Consider the following 20445-nt stretch of genomic DNA (forward strand, 5'->3'; position numbering starts at 1 on the left):
TGCTATTAAAGAATTGTGATTCACCATCAAAGTAGTCTCTGATGAGATAACAGTTAAGTAATTACATGGTTTGTAATGTTTTCTAAAAGTTAACTGTGATATAAAACGTGTCATCTTCGTCTTCTAGGAAGTTTTGATACAAATGTTTACTAGGCTCTAAGGAAGGTGATGCGAATCATTTACAACTATGCAAGACAAGGGACTATTTGGGTCACAGGAATAAATTGTACAGAAAAATCACTGGATAGGAAGAATGGTTAGATGAATGTCTGTGTCTTCAACTTTCATGTATGTAATGTCATGAAAACAAATCTGTGTCAGGAAGTCATATGGGCCTCTGAAAAGCTTTCAGATGTGGCTATAAGTACTGTAACCATACAATTAACGGCAGTGTATTTCTGACAGCTTGCACATTCAAGCTTTCCTTGCTGTTATGCTGTGCAAGAATGCTTATTTCTACAATAGTTTTCTATTGACAGGTAGATGGATTTGTTTTTAGGCACTGAGATGCCTTTATGTTATTCTTATATCAACAAAAAGCAAACAAACTACAAAGGAGGCTCGCTAGACTCTTTAATTTTTTTTTTTAATCAATAAAGCACATGGAATAATTTTACAGGAAAAAGAAAATGCTATGCAGAATGTTGTGATTTTCTTAAAAAGGATGCAAATTCCCTCTTATTCCTGTTAAGTGGTATAATTAACAACAGTAGATTCTGATTCTCTTGCTCTGCTTCTATTTTTGAATGGGATCATCACCTATACAATAGTTAATTCAAGAAATTAAAACAATTAGAGTATGTAGAATTTATTAGATGAGTGTGACCCTAACTCCAGCCTCTGAGTGCCAAGTGAGATGAAAACCCTTGGCTCCAGTTGAAGGTAGATTCCTCTGACTCAAGCTCTGCAGAAGAGAAACATCATGCTCAAAATGACTCAGCACAGGATATATACTAAAGGGCTCAGGTAAGGGGTCAGGACAGGTGGGTTCTGTCTGTAGCAAGGGCTTATAATACAGACCTAGAGTGACACCAGACAAGCAAAGGAACATAAGCAGCAGCCCAGGGAGCTTGCTCTAATGTAGATGCTGTTTTCTAAGTCTTCTAAAATTACATACAAGATCAACAACCTATAGAACAGCCTCAAATTGAAGGACGAACAATGGTTTAAAGCTCTTGCTCCTTTCCAGAGAAATTCTATGCTGTAGAACTGTAGCTTGTCCATTCCCTCTAAGATTAGCTACTTCAGTGCTGAAGTTAGGAACTGAGCTGGGCCAGACTCCCTCCGTTGCTTAAGCTCTGGTTATACACTCAATTTATTATTACTATTTTTTTACAGGCATTTATTTGAATGAAAAAATGTTCAGCTTGTTAGTTATTAGAATCATATTACAACCCTAATGTGTCTTTTTATAGGAACAAACCAGATTACGTGCTGTTCTGATATTTTTTGTGCCTGCCAAATTTTAGTAAGATGTTACTGATGTTTGCAATATTGCTTTCAGTAGGCTTTTCTGTTGTATATAGTGAAAACCAGTAAAACATTGCTCTTGCAGTGCTATGTGGAAAGGCTCTTATAGATAAAAATAGTGATTTTACTAATTTAGCCTATGTAAGAATAATGTGCTATAGTGGTATCCCCTTTGCATATTTGATATTTTAAATAGATATCATAACTGGAAATCTGATAATAGGACAAACGTGAAAAGGGAGAAAGCATCATGACAAAGAGGAAAGCAGTGTGGTTATATGAAGCTTATTATTGCTTTTCCAGTGCAAAGCAAGTCTAAAAAGAATGGAAAACTGATCTCAAACATACTTTGCACTGATAAAATATGTATGTATTTTTGCATAGTCTTTAGGGAAATAGACTGTTCTATTGACATTTTTTTCAGTTAGGCTGATGCTTTAAAATAAGACATGAAAGGTCATCAGAAATGTAAAAAGCTCTGGTTAACAGATTATCATAACTAAAAAGTGAAACACTTAAACAAAATAAAAGTATGCTGCATAAAAATGATGTGTGGCTTGCACAACTGTGAGTAATTTTATGAAGCCAGGAAAAGTGACCTCATGGTTAACAAACTGGCCGAATAATAGTAAATATAAGTATTTCCTCTTCTACCACTGACTTTCTATGTGTGCATAGGTGAGTCACAATTCCTTCATAATTCTGTTCCTTTACAAAACCATAATAGGATAACAGCACTGCTATGCCTTTACAGAGATACTATAAGGAAAAAACCACTTACAATTCTGAGGCATTCAGATGCTACAGTGACAAGTGCCATTTAAATCTTTCAAACAAATTGGCAAAATCATACATTTTCTTAAAATAAAACCTGCATCTCACATGGGACTGAAAACAACTCTGTGAATATTAATTTGTCTTCACTGTTCAACAAACGGATTTTTGCCTTCTTTGGAAGACAATTTAACTCGCACAATGAATGAAGCAGGGATTCTATCCACAACTCCTCTATGCCATTTTTTTGCTTCCATTCAAGTCTTGCTTCTGTGCTCAGAACCAGGGCAACTCACCTCGTACCCTTTCAGATAAGGTGCACTTTCAAGCGTGCAGACAAGCACTGCAAGCAAGTCTGCCGACTCGGTGGCTCTCCCAGGCTCTGCAAAGCACAGCCACCCACAGTGTTCCCACGGAGGGCTTTGCCCTCTCTTCTGAGTCATGCTGCTACCTTCAGCAGACTGTTGTTATGAAATAACCACCTTTCCCACAGACACAAGGAGAAATTGCAAGCGCTTTCAAACTTAATCCTACTTGCTGCATTCACATAAGTCTCAGCCTTTCCCAATAACTACTCTCTCTAATTTAGGAACTAAATAGAAGGGACTTAACAGCGACAGCATCTTTCAAACAATAAAGCACCTTCTTGCACACTTCCAGAGTTGTACTTGCCAGCATGTTCAACCCAATCTGTGGTCTTTTCTTAAAGAAAAAAAAGTCTTTATAAAATATATTACTGCTTTTTAAGCTACTACAATAAAGCCAGTGCTAAGTTAAAACCTTTTGGAAAACTGCAGTGATTTTTTTTTTCAATCCAGTGACATTTGTACCAAGAGGAGGAACAAATTTTCCTGGCTTCCTTGGCAAGGCAAAGCTTTCTGCAAACAAGTACGTCTTATAGAACTTAGTATGTCTCCTCAACATTTTCTGATCTATTGGCAATCAATACCGAGTCATCTCATGCTGAGGCAACATCGCACTTTGCCAGCATGCCTCCCTTTTCTTCTGTTAATTTTGTGTGGCTGCAAGTAATATAGGAAGCTCTCAAGGACAAGGCACAGCCCAAGAGTCCCGGGGAGAGATCCTCATGGAAGGAAAACAAGTGCGTGAAAGAAAGGAGGAAACTGAATAGTCTAAAGAGAAAGAAAAAATTTCTTAAAGAAATTTTTTGCTATCTACATTTCAGTGTATTCTCATATAAACTTTTAATCTTTGACACAAAATAAACATCATTTGTTAAGTGCTTACTTAGTATACAAATTATTCATCACTTCTTAAATTCATAAGTAACAAAGATGAGGTGTGACTTATAATACTAGAAGAAGCTTGCCAGTGCTGAATTTCCTATCCGTGCTCTTTTGTTAATTATCATTTTGTACACTTGAAACTCATTGGATTAAATAGCTACACAATAAATTTACAGTGACTGTTTATGAAGCACCCTCCTGGCTACTCCAAGATATACAGCAAGAGTCAAACTTTCAGGGTACCTCTAAACATTTTCTGCATAAATACGGACATTTTAATTTGCAGATAGAATTGTGCCCCTGCTTATTTGAATACAGTGTGCAATCAGATGGGCTTGAATGTTTTGTGCATACGTTCCTAGGCCTGCCAAAAATCTGTTTCAAGTTCAAACAGTTATGTAATTTAATGGATCAATCCTTTATGGTCTGCTTGACCATAAAAATCTCTTTCTTGGAGTATCCGGGGTTCAGCTGGACACGCTAAAACAAGCAGAAAGAGAAATCCAAGGTATTTCAGTAATCTTCACCCAAAATTCTGCAGGTGCTTCTATCTTCTGAATTGTCATTGCATCAGTTACCATACAGTATTTGGTGCATTTTCAAAGTTTGCATGTTCTGCTTCATGAACTGACAGTCTGCTTTCACAGAACTGACATAAGGAGGAAATTTTTAAAATTATGCTTTTTCCTTCTGAAAATCGTAAGGTTATAAAAGAGACTGGGATTGCTACATACAAGCTGACTTGTTGCATAATTTGGAATGAAAAATGATTCCACATACATAGGTATATAAAAATATGATTAAGCATTTTCCATATTAAAACCCATTAGAATCTTAGAACTCAGTTACTCTCCAAAAATGAGTAACACTTGAAAGCATGTCCTTGAGTATCACAAAATGCCATAAGGCTGTTTATTCTTCCTCTGCATCATTCCTTTGCATGTGTGCTTGACTTGCTTCTTGCTGTTCTGCTTCTTGTTTTTTTAACGCGCCAGAGTTTAGAAAACATTGTGACCACTGCATCTAAGTTTTTAATTGTACAGCAACATTTTTGAGGCAGACCTGAGCAAAAATTTCAGCTTCTTTTTTTTTTCTTCATTTCTCCATTTTCTTCTTTAGTGGTCTTTTGAAGAATCCAGCCTGCAGAAAAGAAAAAAGTGACTAAGAACTGCTCAAAGCATGCAACCCATATTGGTAGCATTCATGTGCTGGTTCTTACTACTATTTTAATACTTCCAGTACAGTAAAATGTTGTTTAATATTTTATCACTGAAATACAACATTAGTTATTCTGTTCCAGGAAAAACAAAGAGACATGTCACAAAAGCAGACAAAAAGAGTACAGTTAATACATAGTAAGCGATTGTGGAATCATTGTTATGGTTGCCGAATCATTGTTATGCTCACATAATGTCAAAGGCTAAAATGCTTAATAATATTTGCTACTCAATTGAATAAATAATACTTCCTTTTATACTTGTCAAATTTTTCAAGAAATTATGCATGTTGAAATCTATAAACTGTAACCTTCTAATGCAAGTATGAACTAAATATTTAGCTTGGAGAAGAGTGCCCACTTGTGGCAATACTTACACCACACGCCTAGCATCTTGCACAAAGAGAAAACCTGGTAATCAAAGGCCACAGCCAAAGCTAATCAAAAAAACCCCTTAATAAACCCTTAATCGTACTAAAATATCTTTTTATTTTTCCTTTCATAACATACTGGCAATAAAGGTTTCAATTGGTTAGCATTGCATGTTACATTACATCAGAAAAATGTCGTGTTATTTTGTCATTTCTACAAGATTTCACTCTACTTATTAGATAACATTAGTGTCTGTGAAGTTCTAGTTATGAGAAGGACATGGCAGAGAATTTAAGCATATTTGTTTATTTTCATTAAGACAAGAATGTGCAGCTTACCTTCCACAAAGCAAATATAAGCAGTGCAAGAATCAAGAGTCCAGCAAAGATGCTCAGGAGGATAACCCATAAGGGGACTGTACCCGGTGGGAGTTCTTTGGAAATCTTAATCATGGTCTGCAAAGTGTTCAGAAAGGAAGCAATAAATAACTTGTTGTTCTAAAATATCAACAGAGCGGCATGACTTTTATCAGTATGCACCAGACGGGTACCACTACAGGAATTTGTAGGAGGCAACTGAGAAAATAATCTCCAACATGAAACCCCATATTTACATAATATCTTGCATCTTGTAAGTGCATTCATTTCATGAGGGTTGGCCCTGCTCTAAGTCAGTGGTCATTGTTATAAAGGATACAGGACCAAAACCATGCGTAGCTGAAGTGTATGTTAGGGAGTTTCTTTAGTCTATTCTTCATCACTCAATGCCTGCCTCCCTGAAAGGTGGCAGTGATTAACAAGCTTCTAAACCAATTAAATGAAATAAGTGTAAAAGGCTGTGTAGATACTAATTTGATTTTAAACCAGGTGTATCTGGTGTAAACTAAACTAAAATAAGGAATATTCACATTTAAGTAAACATGACCATATAGGAGTTTGAATTATTTTAACTTAAGAATTTATTAGAGACACAACTTTATAGTTCAAAAAAGCATTGAAGACCGAACACTAAATATTCAAATTGAAATTACGTCTTAAAAGAAGTTAATTCTGAATTTCTTTGTAAAGGCAGCTCTCATTATCTGCAAGCCTCTTAGATGTGTTTTCATTCCTGGATTGAATTTTGAACTATCACTTAAAAGAAATGCCTGGATACAATACCAACTAATAATTGACCTGTGATGTTTGTATTTTCAAAAAGATTTTGCACAAGATGTAATTCACATTGAATATTACTTTGCTCTAAATTTTGGGGATATTAACAATAACAACACATAGTAAGACTTTTGCTTAAAAATGTACATTGTAGTAAATAAGCCCCTGCACATACAAGTTATCACAGAAAAGCAATGCATTAACCACTATAAACGTCTTGGAATAAAGAGTATTAAAAAATAAATAACAACTCTAACAAAATTAAAGACATTTCTCTTTATACCTGACACCACTACTATAATGTTATATACTTTCTTATCTAAGAAAATGACAGGGAACTTCTGAAAAATAAAAGTTCCTGTTTCAAATATATATCCTGGGTAATGAAGTGGAAAGAAATAATAAATATAGAAATAATAAAGAAAATACAATGTACAAAGTAAGATCACTTCTAAATGACCCAGGACAATTTTTAAAATACTATTGATTCCTTAAAAGAATTTTAATTATGCTTTTAATTTACATAGACGCAGGAAGCATTTATACTGCAGCAGGCAGAAATACTTCAGACAGTACTTCTCACCCAGGTACATTGGTGGGTAATGGGATTTTGGTATCATCATCTGACTAATTCTGACATTTCTACTGTGATATGAAATTATTTTATCATTAGATAATGATAAAACATTACAATAGGTAACAATCAGTTCACTAGTAATGAATGATTCAGTAGCACAAGAAATCCTATGAAGAGTAAACCCATGAATTATCATGTTCTTACCTCCAGTTTTTGATGGTCGTTTCTCAAAATCAGTGATGAGTTCTCACTCCTAAGTAATGCTTTCACAACAAGGGTTAAGCTGTGAATACTGGCCTGGAAGAAGAGAGAAATGGCTGTGGTTTATAATTAGGTATTTTGAAGTAGAAAGTTTTGTAGAAATGAGAAGGGTGAAAGCAAAACTTAATGCTAAAGTTTTGGAGATGCTGAAAAATGTGAAAGTCAGCAAAGCTGCTCATGTGTGTCACCTTCAGCACACACATCACTGTTTATAAGACAGCAAAACAGTCTTGAAAGAGTAGAGTGGAGATTTCAAAGAAATACTAATCAATCCTGGAATACTACTTTGGCTACAGGGACAGACTTAGGCTTTCTAAAATTCTGCTGTATCTCTCCTCTTGTCCTGCTATTTTCCAGAGAAAAACAAAGACATAGAACAGGAACTCAGTATCAGAAATTTATCAACTGAGCAAAACAGACCACAGCCTGGTCATTGTTGTAACCATCAGACAATACAACCTCACACAATGAGGTGGACTCTCTCTCCTCTGCTCTTTTTGATCAAAAAATCCTTTATAGACTTGAGAAATCCTTCCAGATTAAAAGTTATTTAAAAATTATATGCTTCTATGTACCCCTCCTTACATCTGCCGAATTAGAATTTGTAGATGCATAAGTAGCTATTAAAAAAAAGATCATCAATACGGAATAAGTAAGGGGTGTCTTCTTAACATGATTTGAAATTCCTGCTAAGTTCTAAGTACTTATTTTAAGGATAATAAAATGTATGTAACTTAGTTTTGAGGAAATTTTAAAATAGCAAGAGAAATTATTTCAAATACTAGGGGACTGTGGAGACTTAAGAAAATGAAAGGTGTAATTTTAATAGACATTAGAAACATTGGCTTAAGTTTCTCAAAGCCAAGAGTATTCTGCATACAAATAGGATTTACTTACTTTTATGATGGTATGTTTCCATACTCTTAATGAAACATTCACTTGATATATGTCAGATGGGACCAGGGCACAATTAATAGATGCACAGCTGTATGTATCACAGTCCTGTTTAAAAGGCACAAGCATGAATTAATAGGAAGAGACTTCTCACATTACTAAACCAAAAATATGTAAACTACTATATATACAGATCATAGACTTGCTATGACACCAATATTAAACCAATACTAATTACTGAGGCTTTTTATGTAAAAATGACACTGCAGTATATAAAACGAGTTGAGATATTCATGCTGTGGTAGAATAGACTCAGTTTTTGCAGGTTCGCTTAGCCTTGAGGAAGCTCTGTTACTGTAGGTATGCAGCAAAAGGCATCAGCAGAGCTCCTAAAGGAACCACAGTCTGTAACAGCAAGTGTTTTTCTGCCAACACAGCAATGGCTTCTCCGCAGTGTTTCTTGATCCTTTCAAATCGTGGGACACCTGAATCTTTCAAGCAGGGCAGGATGTCTGTGTGAAAATTTAAGTATCTTTACTTGCCAGCGGTCAGGAGAGCAGAATTATGTTCAACACTTTGGAAATTTTTGCTTAGCCTAGACCTTTATCACCTCTGTGAAGGACTATGATAAGTGTGACAAAATACTCTTCTCATGGCATGACTTCATTTGCACCAGAAACTCCACTCATACCTCTATGCCGAGGAGGTAGTATGATGGTTTTCCCCCTGACATGCCAACAGAACTATGGCAGCAAAATTACTTTGCAACTCTTCCATCTAAATGCAAGGGGCTAATCCTTTCCAAATGGGATCATCAGTTACATTTCTGCCAGTTGCATGGAAAATCTGTCAGATCAGAGTGCTAGCATTTGAAAGTATTTTCAACTGAATGTCTAAAAAAGTTGCAAGGGAGATGAGAAGCTTTTAAAATATTACTATTTATTAATTACAATGGGAATATAGAAGGTGAAGATTTACTCAGCTGTCAAATGTGCTACTGTTATTTACACATTTGCTAAATTTAAAAAAAAACCCAAACCAAACCAAATTCAGTTCCACATATAGTTTTGTAGCCAAATGAAACCTATAGCTAGTCTACATAAAATGCTTTTCAGGCTATTAAGACAAAGTGAGTTTCCATAGGATACAGTTTGAGAGAAGCTGTTAAATATTTATTGCAGAAGTACTCAGCTCAAAGATCTGGGTTAATATCTGGGATGAATATATGTACTATATGTAGGCTTACCATAATTGTATCCTTTGTAGGTTCTTTTATTTTTGGCAACACAAATGGTTTCCCAGTGCTGATCTTCAAAGGATCTACAGGGTAACTAGTTTGGCAGACGGCATTCTGTTAGCAGAAATACAAATATTATTCTTATTGTCTGAATATGCAATCTATTACCAAAAAATGCTCTGGAAACAAGCCAACATCAATAATATTTAATATTTAATAACATTAATAATATTTAGTAACCACTAAATGCAATAAAACTGCATATTGCAAGAGTGCAGAATAGGAAATTCAGATGGTGTAGGTATTGAAGCATCATTATTCAAACACCAAATGAGCTTTTTATGAGATAATTTAACCTAAACTCTATCCAGCTACTCAAACATCTGTAGAAGCAAACAAGAGCTTCCTGCAAGATGACCACTACATGAACCAGCAAGAGCTGGCTATTAAAAGAGCTAAATTGCTTTTGCATGGGAATCCACAGAGGTTCTGCCTTAGCAAGCAGACAGGCAGGTTAAGTGCAGGATTCAGGAGCCTCCATTGCAGCGCCCAGGAAGGGGGAGCGGGTGCTGGAGCACTGTTAGATCTCCATGGCTCCTTCAAAGGCAGTTGGGAAATCCTTTGGTGTCTTCGGTGCGGGGGAATTTGTTTTTTCAGTCAGGTCATTCACTTTCAGATTGCTAGCATGGAGAGGATTGCAAATGCCCTGCGGTGCACTTTGGCACATTACTATCACTAGGGTGTAGCTAGCAGTAGATGAATTTTACCGACAGAAAAAGCACAGATTTGTTGAGTTTATGTGCAAACTCGGGTCAAATGTGGTGATTGCCTAGGAATGAAAATAATGAGGGAAGGAATTTAAGAACAGACACAATTTCTTTTTATTCTAAACATGAAATATTTTGGGGGTTTTTGGATTTTTTTTTGTTTTAAAGTGAACCTTGAGCTTTCACTTAGACCATTTGGTTTATTTTTCAGTGGTGCAACACCTCAAAACTAAATGAAATATTTGGACAGAGGTGCATATATGTGTGTGTCTCTGAGGGAAAGATTAAAAGAGGTTTAGGTCACCATTTAGTGATATTTGTGTTCTTCAGCCATCCAGTTATTGATATAGCTCTAGTTTTAATATCTACAGATCCGGAATCATGGGATTTGCTGGAATTGTGATCTCCTCCAGCTGCTCTGGAGGAGTGAAATGGAAAAACTCAAATGAGGGCTGCAGTGAAGAGCATTTGAAAGACATGACCTACCATCCCCTTCAAGATGTCTCAGTGCCCCAGAGAAGGAAGAAGCCAGAGGACTGCTAGTGCTGGAGAGCAGACGTGCAGGAAGGCTAATTTCAGTAACAGAAAGAAGAGGACTGAACAGGAGATTGAGCTCTAGATGTACACAGCAGGACTAGAGCATTTGCAATAAGCACTGCTGACAATGGAGATAATCTGAGGCTCAGAAGGCAAAACTAAGAAAGAAACTCCCGCCATGCATATCTCAGTCTGGACCTCTCATCACTTGGCAATATATCAAATTAACCTTGTTCTAGTCCAGTTATTGTTCAACACCATTTTAAATTTGCTTGTTTCCTTTTAAGAAAATTTATCTGTCTTCTTATGCACACCTGTACATACTCTTAAAACACCAGCATTTCATCTTTTAGATTAAAAGCAATATCTACCTTGAAGCAAGGCATAATCCCAAATGTTTGCATTTTGCAGTTCGTTACAACAAAAATTTCAAATTTAAATTAATCATAAAAATACAAATTCCTAGCTTACTTGGGAATGTGACAATGCAGTAAGGTAGAGAAGAGTGTTCTTGGCTGTTGTTACATCGGGAAATAAGATCTGCAGTGTGAGGTTTGGCATTGGAAAGTGTTCACCTTTTTCGATCTACAAAAAAAAAGTTTCAATTAATACTTTCCTTATTTTGTTGGTATTTGAGTGTTTTTTCCTTTCCTGTGTTTTTCTTTTATTCTGTGTTTTTTTTACACTTCCACAGTCAGTTATGCAAAAAGTGGTGGGATGAACTCTTACTTTTTCCCCCCGAGAACAGCCTGTTGTGAATTAGCAGTCACATTCTTCTGTGGTCTTTGATAATACAATGCTCTATTGAAGGAAATCAAATGAACAGGATGAAAAGGGCCATTTTGACATAAATTCCTTCTTGTTATCTTGTTTGCTGCATCCTCTTATCATCTGACACTTCTACCTAAGATAATTTCATTTTAATTTTTAATAAAGCCCCCAAAATGCTTTAACATGTGAGAGGAGCCACCGTACTAGTGGTGGCTCCTGCTGGTTCCTCCTCAGGTGTGCTTAGGCAACAGCCCTCCTGCTCACCTGCTCCTCTCACCTGTTTTCTCTGAGAAGATCACAGGACATATCTGTAAGCTGCTACTCCTTCTAAACATGCCTGCTGTGGCCGAGGATGGAGAAAATGCCTAGGTGGAATTGCTGGCAGGAGAATAGGTGATCCTGTCTCTGAAGTGCACGAGCTTAATAAATACTCAAGAACCTGTTTAACTTTTTTCTTCTAACTACTTATTTTTGATAAGCTGCTTGCAGAGATGAGTTGTGCTTATGAGATCATAAATGGTGTACTCTGCAGTCCACCAGCTTTTATATTCAGAAAGCAAAGATTTTGAAATGAGATGAATAATGTCTTAAACATCCACAAAAAGCTTCGAGATTATTGGATTTGAACTTTTAGACTAAAAAGAGTAGCTGAGTAAAAAACTATAAGTGGGCTAAAAAATATAAAAAAACCTTTTGCCATTGCTATTTAGTGAGAGCGAGAGCTTTCCCATGGCCCATTTTTCACAGAGAGAAAGTTGATTCAGAGACTTTTATCCTTTGTATATGGGACCCTCGTTCAGCTTTGGATTTGACACTGGGAAACAAGGATGCTCTCAAGATAACAAAATTCAGTCCTACTGCAACTTGAGGCTGGGCTTCTAGTCCACTAAATATCTTTTTCAAGTGATTTTAGTTTGCAGTATTCATTCCATTAGGAAGAGAACGTTCTTGGCGCATGGCATTTGCCTTTTTCAAAGCTGACTGGATTTTGGAAATATCTGTTCTAAACTGCAATGTGCGTACGTCAAATTCTCATTTACTAGGGCATACGCTTTCCCTGGCTGAACTACTATGTGGGAGATGGACCACTCTGAGAACCTCTGAGTCACCTTATTCCAAAGCAAGCAAGAAAAAAACCAGTTACACACAAAATACCCATGCAGAAGGTTTAACATATTGCATAGCTGCTATTTAAGTAACAGGCTATCACACTGAGCGATTAAAACCAAATGAAAAAAAAAGATGAAGCCAGTACCTATATCATGCAGTTTTAATTGTTTCTTACCCTATAATGCAGAAAAACTTCATCCCCGATCTGCTCTGTTGTGTTAATAGCAGTAGGGACGGTATCATTTGCTGCAATTATAATATGGTGCTCTTTGAAAACGCTGCGGATTAAAAAAACACAACAAAAAAAACCACCCAATAAGCATAACAACTTCATAAAAACTCTAGCAGTTAATAATACAGGTCTTTTCATTATTTCATGAATCCCCCATGACTAGTCTTGCAATTAAAAGTGCATTGCTACTTCCACTGAAGTTCAACTCATCCGTTTTCTGAGTAGTGCTCCCTTTTTATTATGTACATTTTAAATGTTTTGTTCAGATAAAACTACAGAATGAGCAAATATTGTTCCCAAAAATAATACATCAGGGCCTGATTTTGCTGTTCTTATTCTAGCTGTGCAGTGCCTTATCCTGAGTATTGCAATGTGAAACAGGCAGGGTCCTATAAAAGACAGAACCAAGTGAAAAGGGAACAAAACCAGCATGTTCTAAATTCAACCTTATTCCCTATAGGACAAACAAAGGCTGGATTTGAACCATGAAATGCATCCAAAATGAATTAGACTTAATTATTTACACCTGCACACCACGCAATGTACTCTACTGATAATAATTATAACATTTTTCAGGTGTGGAATTTAACTGAATTTTAGCTATTTCTGAAAATAAATTGTACTACAAGACCTGCATTAAAATTTATGTCTGAATTGATAAAAACAAACCTCTCAGAATCTAAAATTAAGGCTAATTTTTGAAGCTGGAAATCAAACACCACACCATGCAGTATTATAGTGATACAAACTCATGGCCATCAGGAAGCTGGAAGTATTTGCTTTCTTATGTACCTGAAATGCCTTTGAATGAATAGAGCAAAGTACAAAAATCAACAAAAGCTGCTGTTGTACTTGCAAACTGCAGATGAAATTTAAATAGATAAAACGGAGCTACAGCAAGATAGGGACAGTATAACCGCTCCACCATTTCATGTAACTGCTCTTTTCAATGAAGCCTGTGCTTCCTGTTCATGAGCCTAGAAGCTGTCATTTGTAGATACTAACTGACCACAGCTCAACAACAAAACAATACTATATTCTCTTTGAACACCTGCTGTCTACTGTGCTAGCAAACAGAAGTACAGAGAAGCATCAATACCTTACAAATATTAATCCTACTTCATATTTTACTGGAATTGTAACGTGTCCTCTGTTGTCACTTAAGGTCTCAGGTGGTTCTTCACTGTCACTAAAATAAAACAACATATGCCACTCAGATCAGACTGTGATAGTCATCTGCACATGCAACATGAGTACTAGGTGGGAAGGAGTCTTAAGAAACTGAAATACCTACAGCTCTGGGTAAGAAAACACACTACCCATTTCCAGTTAATTACTATCTTCTAAAAATAAATTCAAAAGACTATTTTTAGTAACTAAAAAGTTAAGTCCCGCACCAGTTCCAGCTCAGAAATGCACCTTTGTTAAAATTACAGACTGTAGTTGACTGAAAGAAAATGGGCCAAGTAAGGGCCACTACTCTCACAGCATCCCCGTATTTTGCAGGGACAGCAAACACTGAGGGCAAGTGCATTCCTTTACTTTATCACAGACAACTTCCGCAATGCTCTTGCTCTTTGAAGGCCAGACCTTTTTGTTTAGCATAAACTGTGATTCATGCTGAAGTATGCAGTAATTTTGTAAGAGAATAAACCTTTTCTGAGGGTAAAACTACAGGAAATTATGACTCATTTGTGACTCTCAGGCTCTAAAGACAAACAGCTATTTATTTAGTCCACTCAGTCCACTGCTGGGCACATCCGTAAAGCTGTCAGCTCTACAGATTGTTAAACTACTTCTGAGTTCAGAAAAGTCATCCTAGTTTTGCTGTGATAGATAAAGCTGTAGAGCTTTCAAAAAAAAAAAACAAAAAAAACAGAAGGTAAACAAGCAATGATTGCAACTAACCTTGTTGCATATACATGAACAGTAGCATTTTCCAGGAGATAAGATGCATTGAATTGGAATGATATTTTGAAGGAAATCTGTTTGGAGAAATACATTACACATTTTAAAAGGGAAAAAAAAAAAAAGAAAAAGCAGCACACTAATAAGGTTTGATCTGATGAAAAATGAGCAAAATTTAGCTACTTTTATCTGTGGAATACTTACTCACATTTTAACACTTTTCTGTGAATGAATCCACTTTTTTGAATTTGTCCCAACCAAGAAGGAAATCTTAATAGTTATCACTTATTAAACAGAAGCCTCAAATTTTCAGAACTGACAAGCCTCAGTAAAACTTATTATACAGTATATTAAAAATACATAGCTAAGTAATTCTTAATGGAAGCCAACTGGTCTTGCAAGCAATTTATCGAACCCATTTTTTTCCTCCAGTGAGGAAGAAACAAAGCTTCAAAGCCTGGCTTCAAAGCCTGGCAATTACAGTGGAGATAAGCTGCCTATAGAAGGCTGCTGGAATATAGTAAAACACCTAGAATACCGAACAGAAATGTTTACAATGCAAATAAATGACTACTATGTGTCACAAAAATTCCCTACTCATTATAACTAGGGCAAATCTATCACAATTTGGCACTACATGAAATTTGAGAACACTGTCCCAAACGTGTCCCTCTTTATAGCCTGACACTTAAGGGTAATTTTATATGAAGCAAAAGTTTTACTATTTGTTACTGTACAGGATTTTTCAGCTCAAACTTTTATTTTTCCTTTAATATGCACAAATCTTTATTACAAAGTGACCCAGAGAAAGTTGTCTTAGATATTTCTTCATATTAAGAAAAAAAAAAGAGCCAGGAAGAGGCTTTAAAAAGGAATGTATTAAGGATGCTTATCAGTGAATCAGAGATTAATTGATTTCTGAATGCAAAGAAGAGTATGAAATTTCTAAATTTAAGGATCTATAGCTACAGACAAACTAACAATCAAAGCCTGAAAGGAAAACGTGGAAAATCCAGTAAAGCTGGGAATGGAGCATTGTGTGGGCACTGGCATTGGGTAGTATGCTTATTTGGCTGCAAGAAAGTAACAGCTGACTTAATTCCTACAAGTCCAAGACACAAGCTGGAACATGTATGTGGGAGGCAATGTAAGAGGACATCACTCCTGATCCTCCTTCTGTTACGCATACGGACCTGATATGACAGAGGAACAGACAAGAAACTGCCAGGAAAGACAGCTGGTCTTATTTGAATGCAATTTGGTATTTCACAATTCAATATCAGAACTATTTAAGTGAGGTTTAGATGCATATTTTCAATGGCTAAGTTTAGCAAAAGCTCCCTTTCTGTTCCAGCAGGAGATATAGACTTACCACTGGAGCTGTTCAAGCTGGAGCTCGATTTTAAGATCTGGCTTTGGCAGATCCAGGTTAGCATTTCCACATACCAGCTTATTCTCTGTCTAACCATCTGATTAAATTTTATATACAAAATAACTAAAGTCATAGGCTCCAACCTGTGGAACACCACAGTATCTAATGTCTTATCAGTATATCCTAACCAATATCCTATCTGGAGACAGACTCTTCTGGCCAGGTGTGCCACTTGCCTTCTGACAGTGTCAAGGATGGCAATATGCACCTTTTACCTCCTCACATACCACAGCTGACTGGCCAGGTACTGAAGACCTGATGTTTTCCTATCTGGCTCAGTGCAGTTCATATCAAGGATAGCTTGGGACAGGTTTTGGGGTGAACGCAAAAGAAAAGAAATTCAGAGGTGATAGGGACTGCTCTAGCCTTAGAGCAACACGAAGCAAGAAGACCTTGCATGCAGGGGGACTTTTTACCTCTTCTGCAGGTTTTAGAAATGGATATCCCACTTTACAGGTGATGTTGTGATTAGATTCACAACTATCTTTCTGTATATCCTAAAGGAAAAAGAAAGTGAAATCATGACCTTGTGCAAACTCTTCTTAAATTTTGACTAAGCATCAAGGGCCTGTTGATCATATATACCATCACTGTCAAAACATCGTAACAGTCAAAGCCTTAATTGAACTGGACCAAAAATAGGAAGCCAAAACTTCCACAAAACAATTTCCACCTATGGACATCTACATCAATTAGTAGCCATTATTCTCTTCCAGTGAAAGTGTTTGGAACATTAGGAATTATATACAAACTGGACATCATGCAAATTAGTCATGGGGTCTAGCAGATCAACATATGTATAAGTACACAGTTTTTAAATGTAATTTTGTAAATCTTTTCCTAACTTGGCAATAAAAGTGACATTAATACTTCATAAATTATTGCCACAGGGTCAGCAACAATGCTATGGATCCTTGACTTCTCCTAATGTGCAACAGCAGGACTGTTGATTGAAAACAAACATCTCCTAAAGTTTCCCACCTGAACTGAGGTGAATTCATAGCATATCTGCTGAGGCAGGCAGAAAAACAGCTACTTTGGAAATGCTGTCTGAGGTAGGGATTAGGCAGGCACTGCCTATGCTGCCCTACCAAGAGAGTGCTTTTTCTATACACGTGCAAAAGGAGAACTCTAGAGGCTCAGGAGCTGTACTGATGAATAACAAAGTATTTCTGGCTCTACAGATGTACAGATGATTCATGGTGCTGACGTTCATCTAAGATGCAGGCACTTACTGTCTAAGTGTCATTGTGGAACTTGCGTCTGTAGTTAACGGAAGCTAGGCAAGAGTCCACTCAGGTCAAAATAAATACACTCTTCTAGAGGGATAAGCGAGGACAGCACTCCCAGGGAATCTCTTCCAATCAACTGAGATGATGCCAGAGCAGTGAAATTCAGGCTTAATAAAAAGACTTCCTCGGATCTCTCTAGCAATATAGGTTATGATAAATGTGATAATGTGAAAAAATCCTACCTCAATGCCAGCAAAAATAATATTTGGAGAATACTGAACCAAAACTCTGGTATTATAGGCACTGTCTTTTCTGTTCTTCACAGAGAGTTGGATGGTGAACTTATCATTGCGTGACTTTACAATGAATGGAGAAGAGCTGTAAAATAAAGTAAGAATGCTAGACATCTTAACTTTTGAATCTGTTTTTAACATAAAGAGGAACTTTTTTCAGTGTCCAGACTATATTGTTTCTGATTTGGAAATTATGACACAGCATAATCTTATTAGACTACAGAATTTATAATTTACATAGAAATTTTGTGCAGATATCAAGTGATACAATAAACCCAGTGTAGTTACCTGTCTCCAGCTATGCTTGCTTTTACATTCAGAACAAGATCTGAAATGCATTTATTTTTGGCTCCACAATCTTTTGTGAAAGGAATCTGCAACAATAGTATTTTTATTCTCAATTTTATTACAATTATTATTAAAATTAAATACTTGCATTTTAATGAATTATCTAATTTTATATAAGGTCTTCTGTTTGACAATCAAAGAAGTCTTCCCTAATATTAATCAGTTAGACATGCCAATATCCTGTAAAATGCATAGATGAAACATAACCTTTCTACTCATTCCCTTCTAAGCGATTCATCTAGATTAGAAAAAGAGGCCATAGTAGAAGTATGAATGATGCCAAGCACCATCAAAGTATATGACTAACACTCCCCTGCTCTATCTATGTAAAAAATGACAGTAAAATTGCTTGTAAAATTTTTTGACAGTAAAATTGCTATCTTCAGTTAACTCTGGACAGCTTTAAAACCCCAGGCTGGTTCCCAAGCACACTGAATGAAGCTTTTCACTCCTGAAGACTCATTCAGAGGAAGTATCTTCTGGACAGGCTCAAAGACCCTCCCTCTTTTGCCAATTTGTGGACAATACTTTCAGCTCTTGTGTGGGCTATGAATTTTACCTTAAATACTTTGGTTATTAATACAGAATCTTGCTGACTTACATATTCAGATATTGAATTTGGCAGATTGCTATCAAGAACAGGTCCACTCTCTGGATCAGAAAAATTGAACTCCAGCAAAACCTTTACAGAGTCCTGAAAGTCAGGCTTATCCTAGAACATAAAGAAAACAAAATTGCTGTTATGGACATTCACTTTAATATCTAAGGAGGTTAAAACCCCCAAACAATGCTGAGGTAAAATATTTTTCAGTCACACTGTCGCCACTCCTTGCTACAGAAGCATTTGAATGCTTGCAATTGATGATAAACCATTTAATATGCAAGCCAATCCTTATAAATATCTACTAATGTTTTGCATATTTCATCTCATCATAAAAATGTCACATAGCCTGAGCTTATCCAGCACAGTTTCATTTAAGAATGTCTCAGAACAGAAAGCTCATATATTTTGCTCTTTTAGTTGTGCTTAAAAGATCAGTAAGACGAACAGCAGCGATATCACCTTGTGTGAAGCCAAACTGAGGCCTGCTGTTAGGAGATGTATTGCATATTCAAGCAAATTCTGGGCATCATTTATCATTAGTTTTGAATTATGATACAACTGTGAAGTCACTAAACATTTTAAATGTGGGTAGCTTATAATATACACCTCCATTCACTATGCACATTAGTTACAATCTGGGCAATTTCATACTCACAGTTGCTAATTACATTTCTGTTTCGCAGTGAGTAAGTATTCTCTATCCCAAACCTAATTTGCAAATTTTTTTACTATGTTTTAGTAGGAGGAATTGCACCAATATGCAAACTAGACTTCCAGCTCATATGCTCCTGCTGAGTTTTGAATGCACCTAAACTACTAACCACGATAGCTGCTTCGTTCCACTAAGTGTGCTATGCTCTTTCTGAAGACAGACACAAACAGACAAAAGATAATAGACTGTACAGGTAAGTAAATAGTTTATATCTATATACATATAGAAATATATACATCCTAAGTGGTAAACAAATTTTATGTACCCTTCTTAAGATTAATTCTGGATGCAGATTTTGTCCAATTTGCAACTAATGAAATACATTTGGGTTACTATAATGTCAACATGAGAAAAACACTTTAAATGATTTACTTGCCAACATGTAGAAGTTATGTTTAATACATTCTGACCCTTTGATAGTTATATTTTTTTGCATTTTCCTCTCATGGCTTTCTGTGAACAAGCTTCGAGGTATTTGTCTTTGTGAATCGAGAGTAATCCAATACTGTAGACCTGCAAAGGAAGTTGAGATCAATATTACGAACCAATTTGCCTCTACACATTCTTTTTTCTCCCGGTATCTTAAATGCTCTTTGAATAGTGAATTTAGAAGAGATGCGTTCCATTTTTGGAGAAATAAACGAATGTGAGCGTAGCAGTTTTACAGCATAAAGATTCCATAGCTTAGTGCTTATCTACTTACTGGATTCAAATATATCTTCCTTTGACTTCAGTCTGGTCTTAAAACAAATTGTGGCATTTATGCATATTGTTTTTCTTTTATTTATCTGACAATTTTGTTGTTGGATATTGATGCTTTTGGGTGTAAATTGCATGGAAACATTTACTTCAGCCACATCACGAGACCTTAACAAAAACACAAAGAGAGAAAGTGCCTTGAAAATAATAGCAGCAATTTTTAACTTAAGAATGAACTTACAAAATGTGCAACATTCAACATTAAAATACACATATGTGATTGTCTAGACAAATAATTAACTATACACTCTATACATAGTACCGGTAAACAACAAATTACAGAGAAAATGGTCACAGGGTTCCTCCACAGTGCTGTACTTGTTTCACAACAGGTACCAGATGAAAGGAAATATTTCAAAAGCATTTAAGCAACTCTATACAGTCAGTCCCATTTTAAAAGAGACTGAAGGCCCAGGCCTATCCTTGAGGGTATCCACAGATGAACATATTATACATGAGCTGGAGGGTAGTGTGTCATCTCTTAGGCTGTGGGTAGATAAACAGGCTGAGATTCACTACCAATTTGCTTCACTTTATC

At 36.2% G+C, this 20445-nt stretch overlaps 1 protein-coding gene across 1 annotated transcript in view; it reads right to left on the reverse strand.

The window, feature by feature from the left end:
* Positions 1-589: 589 nt before the first annotated feature.
* ITGA1 (integrin, alpha 1) overlaps positions 590-20445 on the reverse strand; it is a 47935-nt gene continuing 28079 nt past the window's right edge. The window contains exons 16-30 of the mRNA XM_009326959.1: positions 19852-20015; positions 19525-19661; positions 18434-18544; positions 17773-17858; positions 17434-17569; positions 16376-16456; positions 14528-14604; positions 13719-13808; positions 12563-12665; positions 10978-11091; positions 9212-9316; positions 7969-8073; positions 7015-7107; positions 5418-5534; positions 590-4631 (exon numbers count right to left, since the gene is read on the reverse strand). Of these exons, the coding sequence (XP_009325234.1) occupies positions 4587-4631; positions 5418-5534; positions 7015-7107; positions 7969-8073; positions 9212-9316; positions 10978-11091; positions 12563-12665; positions 13719-13808; positions 14528-14604; positions 16376-16456; positions 17434-17569; positions 17773-17858; positions 18434-18544; positions 19525-19661; positions 19852-20015 (1564 nt within the window). The 3' untranslated portion in view covers positions 590-4586. The remainder of the gene's footprint in view (positions 4632-5417; positions 5535-7014; positions 7108-7968; positions 8074-9211; positions 9317-10977; positions 11092-12562; positions 12666-13718; positions 13809-14527; positions 14605-16375; positions 16457-17433; positions 17570-17772; positions 17859-18433; positions 18545-19524; positions 19662-19851; positions 20016-20445) is intronic.

The sequence above is a fragment of the Pygoscelis adeliae genome, unplaced genomic scaffold (assembly GCF_000699105.1).
Source record: "Pygoscelis adeliae isolate BGI_AS28 unplaced genomic scaffold, ASM69910v1 Scaffold116, whole genome shotgun sequence".
In the NCBI taxonomy this organism is placed as follows: Eukaryota; Metazoa; Chordata; class Aves; order Sphenisciformes; family Spheniscidae; genus Pygoscelis; species Pygoscelis adeliae.